General features: G+C 45.5%; 1 protein-coding gene across 1 annotated transcript in view; it reads right to left on the reverse strand.

The window, feature by feature from the left end:
* Positions 1-14730, reverse strand: part of LOC135521392 (receptor-type tyrosine-protein phosphatase-like N) — a 109838-nt gene that overhangs the window by 45747 nt on the left and 49361 nt on the right. Inside the window, exons 6-8 of the mRNA XM_064947293.1 lie at positions 12017-12353; positions 2423-2554; positions 629-878 (exon numbers count right to left, since the gene is read on the reverse strand). Coding sequence (XP_064803365.1) covers positions 629-878; positions 2423-2554; positions 12017-12353 — 719 coding nt within the window. The remainder of the gene's footprint in view (positions 1-628; positions 879-2422; positions 2555-12016; positions 12354-14730) is intronic.

Raw genomic sequence — 14730 nt, forward strand, 5'->3', positions numbered from 1 at the left:
ACATCACAGCATGTGACCTTAGAGACTCAACATCACTGCATGTGACCTGAGTCTAGACTCAACATCACAGCACGTGACCTTAAAGACTCAACACCACAGCATGTGACCTTAGAGACTCAACACCACAGCACGTGACCTTTGTAGAGACTCAACATCACAGCATGTGACCTTAGAGGTTATTCAACATCACAGCATGTGACCTTAGAGACTCAACACCACAGCATGTGACCTTCTGAGACTCAACATCACAGCACTGGGACCTTAGAGACTCAACATCACTGCATGTGACCTGAGTCGAGACTCAACATCACAGCATGTGACCTTAAGGTGCCGTCAACACCACAGCATGTGACCTTAAAGACTCAACACCACAGCACGTGACCTTAGAGACTCAACATCACAGCATGTGACCTTAAAGACTCAACACCACAGCATGTGACCTTAGAGACTCAACATCACAGCACGTGACCTTAGAGACTCAGGGAAGATCACTGCACGTGACCTGAGGCAGAGAGGAGCAGGAGGATCAGGATTACCATTTGTAACAGAATGACCCAGTCTAGCCTGTATCAGGTACCATGAGAGGTTATTAAACTAGATATTCACACGGTCAGTTACCAGAACAGACCTCTGGTTGGTGACGATGTATCCATACTCCTCCCTGTCTGCTGTTCCCCTCTCAGCAGCTGGGACACTGGAGCTTTTCACCTTCTCTTTCACATCCTCCACAGAGACAGAGGAGTCCTTGGCCGTCACGCTGCCCTCTAGAGGTGCCGTGATGGGGGTGGCAGCTGAGGCCAGGGTAGGGACCACCTTGGGCCCTGGGGCAGAGGAGGGACCGGGGAGGCAAGGACCGGAAGCATGAGGAAGAGGAGGAACTGTGTCACTGGAGGACAACCTGCTGAGTCTGTGTATAGGAGGAGGAGGTGGAGGGAAGATGGATGAGGAAGAGGAGGAAGAGGCAGAGGAGGAGGAGCAGGAGGAGGCGGAGGAGGCGAAGGAGGAGGAGGAGCAGGAAGATGAAGAAGATGAGGTGGAGGAGCAGGAGGAGGATGAGGAAGATGAGGAGGAGGAGCAGGAGGAGGCGAAGGAGGAAGGAAGATGAAGATGAGGAGGAGGAGCAGGAGGAGGCGAAGGAGGAAGGATGAGAAAGAGGAGGAAGAGGCAGAGGAGGAGGAGCAGGAGGAGGCAGGAAGATGAAGATGAGGAGGAGAAGGAGGACACACATGAAGATAATGGTTATACGGTCATCATGTTACAGTAAACAACATGTTTTTGTCACATGACATTTGATGTACTTCATGTACCCTATACACTCCTGTCTGATCTGAACATACCTTCTTTGGCTCATCGGTAAGTGGCTCTGAAAGACAAGAGGGAGCAATATAAAGACGTTTTTAACAAGGCAGATGGAGTATAGGAAATGACACATGTTATGTATTCATTATTCATTGGTATTAAATGACTATGGGCCTTTCTGGGTGCAGACAGATATACCCCCTTTTCACACATATCGAGCCAAACCAAGATGTACTGAGCCTTGTGAGGCATCCCACCATAGTTTACACGAACTGTGTTGAAAAGGACTGCCCTGATATACCATCCTGGCAGCTCGTGAGATGAGGATGGTCCAACAAGATGAAAAGGGTAACAGTGTGCTGTAGCACATGGGCCCAGCACTTCACAGGTCATTTTGTATACCAACCTGGTCTCAGAGCATTTTGTATTATTCTGTATGTAAATCCGAAGGCTCTCCATTTGGTATGATATGTTACGTTTTTGTATGATTACACAAGACAGATGGTTACTTGAGGCAAAATCAACTAGAGGGTGGTTGGTCGGGGTGGATGTGTAACGCGAACGTCTAGCAATCCAAAAGTTGCGAGTTTGAATCTCATCACTTACAAATGTAGCATTTTAGCTAATTGGCAACTTTCAACTACTTGCAACTTGTTAGCTACTTTGCAACTACTTAGCATGTTAACGAACCCTTCCCCTAACCTTAAACCTTTAACCTAACTCCTGAACTTAATTGTAACCTTAACCCTAACTCCTAACCCTACCCCCTAGCCTAGCTAACGTTAGCAAGCTAGCTAGATTTCATAGCATAGCAAACATTTTGCAAATTCATAACATGTTGTACATTTACCAAATTCGTACAATATTGCACATTTTGCAAATTCATTACATATAATATGAATTGCAATTATACAAAATGTGTGATGGACATCCACAAATGAATACATACCAAACTAAACGTAACATATCATACTAAATGGAGTGACTTACGCACAGAATAATACAAAATGCTCTGAGACCAGGTTGCTGGAAATTCAATAAAAAGGACAGACTGGGAGGCAAAAAAATGAGGAAATCTCTATCATTTATTTAACGACTCATGTAATGTGTTGTAAGTAAGTACCTATGTTGTCCTTGTCCTCAGCCTGCATCAGCTGCAGCACCACAGCCAGTCTGTAGAGCTGCTGGGAGGTCAGCTCTCTAGGGCCAATACCGTACCTGTCCAGGGTCTCCACCATACGCTGTAGGATAGACTCTACACAGACAAGAGACGATGTCAGTATTGAAGAGTAGCGAACTACATATAGTTCAACTAGTAATTTAGTTACATTTTGTTGTAGTTGAACTAAATTCAAATCTTGGCAGTGTTTTCAGTAGTTAAATACTTTTTACCATGTAGTGGTGTAGCTAACTACTGGAACTACACACTACTGTTTTACCATGTAGCGGTGTAGTTAACTACGGGAACTACACACTACTGTTTTACCATGTAGCGGTGTAGCTAACTACTGGAACTACACACTACTGTTTTACCATGTAGCGGTGTAGCTTACTACTGGAACTACACACTACTCTTTTACCATGTAGCTAACTACTGGAACTACACACTACTGTTTAACCATGTAGCTAACTACTGGAAATACACACTACTGTTTTACCATGTAGCGGTGTAGCTAGCTACTGGAACTACACACTACTGTTTTAACATGTAGCGGTGTAGCTAACTACTGGGACTGGTTTTGCCATGTACTACTGGAACTACACACTACTGTTTAACCATGTAGCTAACTACTGGACCTACACACTACTGTTTTACCATGTAGCGGTGTAGCTGACTACTGGACCTACACACTACTGTTTTACCATGTAGCGGTGTAGCTTACTACTGGAACAACACACTACTGTTTTACCATGTAGCTAACTACTGGAACTACACACTACTGTTTTACCATGTAGCGGTGTAGCTTACTACTGGAACTACACACTACTGTTTTACCATGTAGCGGTGTAGCTAACTACTGCAACTACACACTACTGTTTTACCAGGTAGCGGTGTAGCTTACTACTGGAACTACACACTACTGTTTTACCATGTAGCGGTGTAGCTAACTACTGGAACTACACACTACTGTTTTACCATGTAGCGGTGTGGCTAACTACTGGAACTACACACTACTGTTTAACCATGTAGCTAACTACTGGAACTACACACTACTGTTTTACCAGGTAGCGGTGTAGCTAGCTACTGGAAAAACCCATTGTGATTGGCCCATGGCAGCACACATGCCTAGTCATGTGAAATCTATAGATTAGGGCCTAATGAGTTTATTGAAATTGACTGATTTCCTCATATGAACTATAACTCAGTCTCATCTTGTTGTATGTTGGGTTTATATTCTTGTTGCATGTTGGGTTTATATTCTTGTTGTGTGGGAGAAAGATGTACATATAGGGAGGAACATAATACTGTAACACAAGAGAAAGATACACTTAGAGTGCATTTGCCATTCTGGTAAATGCATTGTCTATTGTATAGGACAGGAGGCCAGAGTAAGGCCATAGGCGCCTAGGACAACTGGACACACTAAAGACAGAGGAGACACATAGTCTGCTGATCCTAGATAACACACATACAAAAAAACGCATTAAGCTAAGTGCAGGGCCAAAGCATAGGCCTATAAAATAGAGGAATGTATATTATTTTTAGGACAAAGCAAGTGTCTTGCCACCATTATAATCTGACGGAAAGCAGATATGGGCGTTATTGGGCGTGAACAAGCAGGAAGCCTGAACTAAAAAGATAATGGGGGCAGAAGAATTGGGGGAAGTATGTTTATCTGCATATGGGTTGGACCCATATGCTATATGTGTATAAAGACAGGAGCCGGGGCTCTGGGAAGCGGTGTGTGTTCCGCGGACCACTCCGGCTTGCTATACGTTGTATTAAAAGCCTATTTGATTTCACAAGTTCTTGTAGGTGTTATATTTGAACCGATTTTCCACGACAGTTGCATGTTGGGTTTATATTCTTGTTGCGTACAGCTAAAAAAGTAGTAAGTGGTCAAAAAGTTGCTAATTAGCTAAAATGATCCGTGATGAGATTCAAACTTGCAACGTTTGGAATACTAGATGTTAACGTTATACACCCATGCTGAGTTGGTCAGGGTGGTACATGGAGAAAACCGGACCTCTGTGAAATGAAAATATTGGCTTCTACAAGCTACATTTTACCTAAACACTCCCTGAATACTTGGGGGAAAAAAACAAGTGTCCCTCCCCTATACCCAAAATAATAATTAAAACATGAAGTGGATTGCAGAGAACATGCTTAACGTTTACCCTCACTCCCTCGACAGAACAGAGTCTTAGATATGCAGTTTACCCTCAGTCCCTGGACAGAACAGAGTCTTAGATATGCAGTTTACCCTCAGTCCCTGGACTGAACAGAGCTTTAGATATGCAGTTTACCCTCAGTCCCTGGACAGACCAGAGCCTTAGATATGCAGTTTACCCTCAGTGCCTGTACAGAACAGAGCCTTAGATATGCAGTTTACCCTCAGTCCCTGGACAGAACAGAGCCTTAGATATACAGTTTACCCTCAGTCCCTGGACAGAACAGAGCCTTAGATATGCAGTTTACCCTCAGTCCCTGGACAGAACAGAGCCTTAGATATACAGTTTACCCTCAGTCCCTGGACAGAACAGAGTCTTAGATATGCAGTTTACCCTCAGTCCCTGGACAGAAGAGAGTCTTAGATATGCAGTTTACCCTCAGTCCCTGGACAGAACAGAGTCTTAGATATGCAGTTTATCCTCACTCCCTGGACAGAACAGAGTCTTAGATATGCAGTTTACCCTCACTCCCTGGACAGAACAGAGTCTTAGATATGCAGTTTATCCTCACTCCCTGGACAGAACAGAGTCTTAGACATTAGTTTTAGAAACTGTTCTTTGTCCTGTAACCATGACATGGCAATGCAGGCATTTTGTTAGATAGGGCTGCTAGCCAGGAGGTTCTGGGTTCACAGACCAACGTGGACAAGAGTAAAGGTGGAAACATTCCCTTTGAATCTATCATGGCTTTTGGAAAACATTTCAAGTAATTTTACGTCATTTTTACATAGAATGTTTTTGATTTAATTTATTTATTTAACCTTTATTTAACTAGACAAGTCAGTTAATAAGAACAAATTCTTATTCTTACAATGACGGCCTATATTAGCAGAATATTTTTTATTTCCACACCAATGACCAAAACTACAGGCTAAGAATGGACAGAGAGAGAGAGGTCTATGTGTTCATCTTATCACATTTCTCCAATGCCAAATCAGTGTGTCTTGTTTGCAACGAAACTGTCCCCGTTCGCAAAGAATTAAATCTTAGGAATTTGAGCTTGGTACTTTCAAAGTTAGGCCTACCTTTCCACCCCAGACAGTAGGCCTACCTTTCCACCCCAGACAGTAGGCCTACCATTCCACCCCAGACAGTAGGCCTACCTTTCCACCCAAGACAGTAGGCCTACAGACGCAGACAAATGTAAGCTTTAAATGCTGGCTTCTCATCTTCAGAAGCTTAACCCAACAAGAGAAGAGTCATAACTGTTTCCCTGAAAGCTGTCACAGAAAGAGAACAGCTTAATCAATTGATAGTGACAGAATTAGATTCGTTTCCAAGCAAAGTGAATGTTTTGTCTCCTCGGCTATAGAAGGTTGTAGCTCAGCCTCTGAATGTCTCTGAAATTAAACACTGACATCCCCACATGCATCGGAGTCACGTCATTCCCATGACTTTGTTTCTAGCATAAAGCATTGTGTACTAACGCGCTGTTATAAATCACTTTATGTAATAGGATCTGTTTTATTTTCTGTAAAATCTTAAGCTAACAATGGTGAGGCCTGTGGTTTTCTTTCTCAATTTTCTTTAATAAAAGGTAGGCCCATGGCATACCCTCTCATACCACCTCAATTCAAGTCCTGGTTTTAGCTTAACAGCCCTTTACTGTGTCATGACGCGAGCCCTCTCTAGCAGAGATGTGAACCGTCCCACCACCCTCTCCTGTTAGGAGGGGGGAGGGGCAGTTTTATGACTTTACAACAGTGTCATAAATTCCTGGCAGAGGCCCTCTTCTCCCTTGCCACATGGAGAGAGAGAGACTGTCACAAACAAACTCTTTCGCCCAAGACAAAGGGACTCTTTCGCCCAAGATAAAGGGACTCTCCCTCCCAAGACAAAGGGACTCTCCCTCCCAAGACAAAGGGACTCTCCCTCCCAAGACAAAGGGACTCTCCCTCCCAAGACAAAGGGACTCTCCCGCCCAAGACAAAGGGACTCTTTCGCCCAAGATAAAGGGACTCTCCCTCCCAAGACAAAGGGACTCTCCCTCCCAAGACAAAGGGACTCTCCCTCCCAAGACAAAGGTACTCTCCCGCCCAAGACAAAGGGACTCTCCAACCCAAGACAAAGGGACTCTCCCACCCAAGACAAAGGGACTCTCCCGCCCAAGACAAAGGGACTCTCCCTCCCAAGACAAAGGGACTCTCCCGCCCAAGACAAAGGGACTCTCCCTCCCAAGACAAAGGGACTCTCCCACCCAAGACAAAGGGACTCTCCCTCCCAAGACAAAGGGACTCTCCCGCCCAAGACAAAGGGACTCTCCCGCCCAAGACAAAGGGACTCTGGACATTTTTACCCAAGACAAAGGGACTCTTTCCCAAGACAAATTACTCTCCCTCCCAAGACAAGGGACTCTCCCTCCCAAGACAAAGGGACTCTCCCACCCAAGACAAAGGGACTCTCCCTCCCAAGACAAAGGGACTCTCCCACCCAAGACAAAACTCCCGCCCAAGACAAAGGGACTCTCCCACCCAAGACAAAGGGACTCTCCCTCCCAAGACAAAGGGACTCTCCCGCCCAAGACAAAGGGACTCTTTCACCCAAGATAAAGGGACTCTCCCTCCCAAGACAAAGGGACTCTCCCTCCCAAGACAAAGGGACTCTCCCGCCCAAGACAAAGGTACTCTCCCTCCCAAGACAAAGGTACTCTCCCACCCAAGACAAAGGGACTCTCCCTCCCAAGACAAAGGGACTCTCCCTCCCAAGACAAAGGGACTCTCCCGCCCAAGACAAAGGGACTCTCCCACCCAAGACAAAGGGACTCTCCCACCCAAGACAAAGGGACTCTCCCACCCAAGACAAACGGACTCTCCGCCCAAGACAAAGGGACTTCCACCCAAGACAAAGGGACTCTCCCGCCCAAGACAAAGGGACTCTCCCTCCCAAGACAAAGGGACTCTCCACCCAAGACAAAGGGACTCTCCCGCCCAAGACAAAGGGACTCTCCCGCCCAAGACAAAGGGACTCTCCCGCCCAAGACAAAGGGACTCTCCCGCCCAAGACAAAGGGACTGTCCCACCCAAGACAAAGGGACTCTCCCGCCCAAGATAAAGGGACTCTCCCGCCCAAGACAAAGGGACTCTCCCTCCCAAGACAAAGGTACTCTCCCACCCAAGACAAAGGGACTCTCCCGCCCAAGACAAAGGGACTCTCCCTCCCAAGACAAAGGACTCTCCCACCCAAGACAAAGGGACTCTCCCACCCAAGACAAAGGGACTCTCCCGCCCAAGACTAAGGGACTCTCCCGCCCAAGACAAAGGGACTCTCCCTCCCAAGACAAAGGGACTCTCCCTCCCAAGACAAAGGGACTCTCCCGCCCAAGACAAAGGGACTCTCCCACCCAAGACAAAGGGACTTCCTCCCAAGACAAAGGGACTCTCCCGCCCAAGACAATGGTCTCCCGCCCAAGACAAAGGGACTTCCCACCCAAGACAAAGGGACTCTCCCTCCCAAGACAAAGGGACTCTCCCGCCCAAGACAAAGGACTCTCCCTCCCAAGACAAAGGGACTCTCCCGGAGACAAGGGACTCTCCCGCCCGAGACAAAGGGACTCTCCCGCCCAAGACAAAGGGACTCTCCCGCCCAAGACAAAGGGACTCTCCCGCCCAAGACAAAGGGACTCTCCCTCCCAAGACAAAGGGACTCTCCCTCCCAAGACAAAGGGACTTCCCTCCCAAGACAAAGGGACTCTCCAGTGTCCCACCCAAGACAAAGTGACTCTCACTCCCAAGACAAAGGGACTCTCCCACCCAAGACAAAGGGACTCTCCCTCCCAAGACAAAGGGACTCTCCCGCCCAAGACAAAGGGACTCTCCCTCCCAAGACAAAGGGACTCTCCCGCCCAAGACAAAGGGACTCTCCCACCCAAGACAAAGGGACTCTCCCTCCCAAGACAAAGGTACTCTCCCACCCAAGACAAAGGGACTCTCCCGCCCAAGACAAAGGGACTCTCCCGCCCAAGACAAAGGGACTCTCCCGCCCAAGACAAAGGGACTCTCCCGCCCAAGACAAAGGGACTCTCCCACCCAAGACAAAGGGACTCTCCCGCACAAGATAAAGGGACTCTCCCGCCCAAGACAAAGGGACTCTCCCACCCAAGACAAAGGGACTCTCCCTCCCAAGACAAAGGGACTCTCCCTCCCAAGACAAAGGGACTCTCCCTCCCAAGACAAAGGGACTCTCCCGCCCAAGACAAAGGGACTCTCCCACCCAAGACAAAGGGACTCTCCCGCCCAAGACAAAGGGACTCTCCCGCCCAAGACAAAGGTACTCTCCCGCCCAAGACAAAGGGACTCTCCCGCCCAAGACAAAGGGACTCTCCCACCCAAGACAAAGGGACTCTCCCGCCCAAGATAAAGGGACTCTCCCGCCCAAGACAAAGGGACTCTCCCTCCCAAGACAAAGGTACTCTCCCGCCCAAGACAAAGGGACTCTCCCTCCCAAGACAAAGGGACTCTCCCACCAAGACAAAGGGACTCTCCCTCCCAAGACAAAGGGACTCTCCCTCCCAAGACAAAGGGACTCTCCCGCCCAAGACAAAGGGACTCTCCCACCCAAGACAAAGGGACTCTCCCGCCCAAGACAAAGGGACTCTCCCTCCCAAGACAAAGGGACTCTCCCACCCAAGACAAAGGGACTCTCCCACCCAAGACAAAGGGACTCTCCCGCCCAAGACAAAGGGACTCTCCCACCCAAGACAAAGGGACTCTCCCTCCCAAGACAAAGGGACTCTCCCACCCAAGACAAAGGGACTCTCCGCCCAAGACAAAGGACTCTCCCACCCAAGACAAAGGTACTCTCCCGCCCAAGACAAAGGGACTCTCCCACCCAAGACAAAGGGACTCTCCCTCCCAAGACAAAGGGACTCTCCCGCCCAATTGCACATCGTCCCAGAATTTGAGAATTGAACAATATTTATTTTGTTGAGAATGTGTAAATGGTCAGTGGGGGGCAGCTACGATCCATCCACTATGTTCACCGTTGTGACACCATGGGGGGACAAAAAGAAAAAAGAAACGCACAGCCACATTACCCTGCTCTTCCTCAATTATGAGGCTTGCATCTAAAGGTTGGATAAAATGTTTGACTTAGTATTAGAACACGTTTGAAAAGATTACAATGTATTTTAAGTCTTCTAAAATGAATTGTTTTGATCTAATGGTAACTCATGCCCAGCCAGGTGGCCATGCCCAAGTGAACAGGCATTGGTTGTAAATGATGAACCAACCCCTTTTCTACATTTTTATAAAAATCCCACCCCGTGACCCAAAGTCATGTCAGTTCCAAATACCGTGTGGACTTGTCCTCACGTTTTAAAAGGGCTAATTCTAATTTCAACTCTACAGAATAGAACACGTGAGAGCCTGCTCCACGCGTGAAATGGTATGAACTCTGAACTATCGATCTCTCGAGAAGAAGAGAGTCCTAGATCACAGCCCAACAGACTGCCGCTGTAACGGTAGCAAATTTAGTAAAAACATTGACCGACGCAGAAGACCGCAAGTGAGATGAACATCTCACTCCATGACGACCAGAATCTACAAAGGGACAAAGGTGATCTCAACTGGGCAAACCATCAGCCTCGCATCACTTAATCGTAAATACTGACTTCATTCCTTTATCCGAACAAGCGATTGTTAAAGTGCATATGTTTTCACATTTATGCAAGAATAGGTTCCCATTGTCTTCCTCCGCCCACCCCCTCTTTTCCTCTCTGAATCTATCATGCTATAACCAAACTGTTTTTGTTTAGTCCACTAGGGACTTTCCTATTATTGTTAGTAACCAATATCTACTGTTTGATTGTTACGTATTTCTGTGATTATTTAGTTAGTAAATAAATAAATAATCCAATTTGTATATCGCTGATTCATTATGGAAACTAGGGTTCGCGCTGATGAGCAAGAATTTTACAATGTTTGTAATGAGACTAACAAGGTAAATAATAATTAATGACTGCTATTGATATAAAATATCTTCAGATCTTTAAGAGGGGATTCGGGAGATAGCCGCTCTATATAAACTAATACGTATGTGGTGCCCCATGTTATTCATGAGTTAATTGTGGTATGATTTAAGATAGCAGCTCCACTAACTCACCATCCAGCCCAGTGGTGGTTACATTAAAACCTCTTTGGGCTAGGGGGCAGTATTTTCACATCCGGATGAATGAGGTGAAAAGTAAACTGCCTGCTACTCAGGCCCAGAAGCTAGGATATGCATATGATTAGTAGATGTGGATGGAAAACACTCTGAAGTGTCTAAATAATGTCTGCGAGTATAACAGAACTGATTTGGCAGGCGAAACCCCGAGCACAATCCATCCAGGGATTTTTTTTTGAGGTCAATCTGTTTTCTATTAGTTTTTTTTATGGTAAAGCCTTTTGAATAGGAATATGCTTGCAGTTCCTATGGCTTCCACTAGATTACATTTACATTTAAGTCATTTAGCAGACGCTCTTATCCAGAGCGACTTACAAATTGGTGAATTCACCTTCTGACATCCAGTGGAACAGCCACTTTACAATAGTGACAGCCACTTTACAATAGATGTCAACAGTCTATAGAATTCGGTTGATGTTTTTCTTTTGAGAAATGAAGAAGTATTATTTTCCATTCCATGTGTCATTCACAAAAGACACAAGTCATTCTTTTGTTGCACGCGACCTGGAAGGTGCTTTGTTTTCGTCCGGTATTGAGCACAGTATATCCCTTCTTAAATTGTATAGATTATTTATGTTTTAGGGTACCTACAGTCGGATTAGGAATGTTGTTTGAAATGTTTGGACCAAGTTTACAGGTAACTTATTAGATACTTTGTAAGAATGTTGGGCGAGTTGTATTTGTGAATCAAACGCGACAAAAAAATTGACATTTTTGGGACATAAACAAGGACATTATCGAACAAAACGACCATTTGTGATGTTTATGAGACATTTTGGAGTGCCAACAGAAGAAGATCTTCAAAGGTAAGGCATTCATTATATCACTATTTCTGTCTTTTGTCGCGCACCTGCCTGGTTGAAATCTAATTTTCATGTGTTTGTATGCGGGGTGCTGTCCTCAGATAATCGCATGGTTTGCTTTCGCCGTAAAGCCTTTTTGGAATCTGACACCTTGGCTGGATTAACAAGAAGTTAAGCTTTATTCTGATGTATAACACTTGTATGTTTTATGAATTTTTATGATGAGTATTTCTGTTTTTGAATTTGGCGCACTGCAATTTCACTGGGTGTTGTCAAATCAATCGCGTTAACGGGATTCGAGTGGGAGTAGGATAGACGAGATCCCGAAGAGGTTTTAAGACACAGATCTACTAACTCACCATCAAGCCCAGCCAGAGAGCTGTAGTCATGCTGTGGAAGCTGCTGCTGTTGTCTGGCTCTAGCCATAGCCAGCTCTGTCAGACTGTAGTCCTCTACATAGTCCAGAGGCAGCTCCGGTTCCTCGTAGTAGGGTGGGGCCGGCAGGGCTGCTGCCCCCCGGTGGCGGAATGAGGGCTGTGCAGGGGAAGAGGACAGATAGAGGGAGATGACGTCCTGTAGCAGTTGATGGTCTCTCTCTCTCTGTTTGGCCTGTTGGTATCTGGAGGAGGGGCGGAGCCCTGCGTAGACTCCTCTTCCCTGGTGGAGGGAGCGCTCCATATCTTCCTGGAATCTGTGCTGTAATACACAGAGAGATGGTTTACGGACAAGGACAGGTATATGTGTGTCTGTGTGTGCGTGAGTGATTTCATACATTAAACCTTTACTTGTAGCCAGGTAAGTCATTGCAAATCTACAGTTATGACTATAACTACTGTTCCCTGATGGAGAGAATCACCAAGTACATGTATCCATACTCAGAATGTTATCTGGTGATATGGTGCTGCTAGGCAACATACTCAGAATGTTACCTGGTGATATGGTGCTGCTAGGCAACATACTCAGAATGTTATCTGGTGATATGGTGCTGCTAGGCAACATACTCAGAATGTTACCTGGTGATATGGTGCTGCTAGGCAACATACTCAGAATGTTATCTGGTGATATGGTGCTGCTAGGCAACATACTCAGAATGTTACCTGGTGATATGGTGCTGCTAGGCAACATACTCAGAATGTTACCTGGTGATATGGTGCTGCTAGGCAACATACTCAGAATGTTACCTGGTGATATGGTGCTGATGGACAACATACTCAGAATGTTACCTAGTGATATGGTGCTGCTAGACAACATACTCAGAATGTTACCTGGTGATATGGTGCTGCTAGTGATAGGCAACATACTCAGAATGTTACCTGGTGATATGGTGCTGATAGACAACATACTCAGAATGTTACCTGGTGATATGGTGCTGCTAGTGATAGACAACATACTCAGAATGTTACCTGGTGATATGGTGCTGCTATTGATAGACAACATACTCAGAATGTTACCTGGTGATATGGTGCTGCTAGTGATGGACAACATACTCAGAATGTTACCTGGTGATATGGTGCTGATAGACAACATACTCAGAATGTTAATTGGTGATATGGTGCTGATAGACAACATACTCAGAATGTTAATTGGTGATATGGTGCTGCTAGTGATGGACAACATACTCAGAATGTTACCTGGTGATATGGTGCTGCTAGTGATGGACAACATACTCAGAATGTTATCTGGTGATATGGTGCTGATAGACAACATACTCAGAAAATTACCTGGTGATATGGTGCTGTTAGACAACATACTCAGAATGTTACCTGGTGATATGGTGCTGATAGACAACATACTCAGAATGTTACCTGGTGATATGGTGCTGCTAGTGATAGACAACATATACTCAGAATGTTACCTGGTGATATGGTGCTGCTAGTGGTGATACTGATAACATACTCAGAATGTTACCTGGTGATATGACAACATACTCAGAATGTTACCTGGTGATATGGTGCTGCTAGTGATAGACAACATACTCAGAATGTTACCTGGTGATATGGTGCTGATAGACAACATACTCAGAATGTTACCTGGTGATATGGTGCTGCTTGACAACATACTCAGAATGTTACCTGGTGATATTGTGCTGATAGACAACATACTCAGATTGTTACCTGGTGATATGGTGCTGATAGACAACATACTCAGAATGTTACCTGGTGATATGGTGCTGATAGACAACATACTCAGAATGTTACCTGGTGATATTGTGCTGATAGACAACATACTCAGAATGTTACCTGGTGATATGGTGCTGCTAGTGATAGACAACATACTCAGAATGATACCTGGTGATATGGTGCTGCTACACAACATACTCAGAATGTTACCTGGTGATATGGTGCTGATAGACAACATACTCAGAATGTTACCTGGTGATATGGTGCTGATAGACAACATACTAAGAATGTTACCTGGTGATATTGTGCTGATAGACAACATACTCAGAATGTTACCTGGTGATATGGTGCTGCTAGTGATAGACAACATACTCAGAATGATACCTGGTGATATGGTGCTGCTAGACAACATACTCAGAATGTTACCTGGTGATATGGTGCTGCTAGTGACAGATAACATACTCAGAATGTTACCTGGTTATATGGTGCTGATAGACAACATACTCAGAATGTTAGCTAGTGATATGGTGCTGCTAGTGATGGACAACATACTCAGAATGTTACCTGGTGATATGGTGCTGATAGACAACATACTCAGAATGTTACCTGGTGATATGGTGCTGCTAGTGATAGACAACATACTCAGAATGTTACCTGGTGATATGGTGCTGCTAGTGATGGACAACATACTCAGAATGTTACCTGGTGATATGGTGCTGCAACATAGTGATATATGACAACATACTCAGAATGTTACCTGGTGATATGGTGCTGCTAGTGATGATATGGTGCTGATAGACAACATACTCAGATTGTTACATGGTGATATGGTGCTGATGGACAACATACTCAGAATGTTACCTGGTGATGTGGTGATGATAGACAACATACTCAGAATGTTACCTGGTGATATGGTGCTGTTAGACAACATACTCAGAATGTTACCTGGTGAT

This window comes from Oncorhynchus masou, chromosome 29, assembly GCF_036934945.1.
Source record: "Oncorhynchus masou masou isolate Uvic2021 chromosome 29, UVic_Omas_1.1, whole genome shotgun sequence".
NCBI lineage: Eukaryota > Metazoa > Chordata > Actinopteri > Salmoniformes > Salmonidae > Oncorhynchus > Oncorhynchus masou.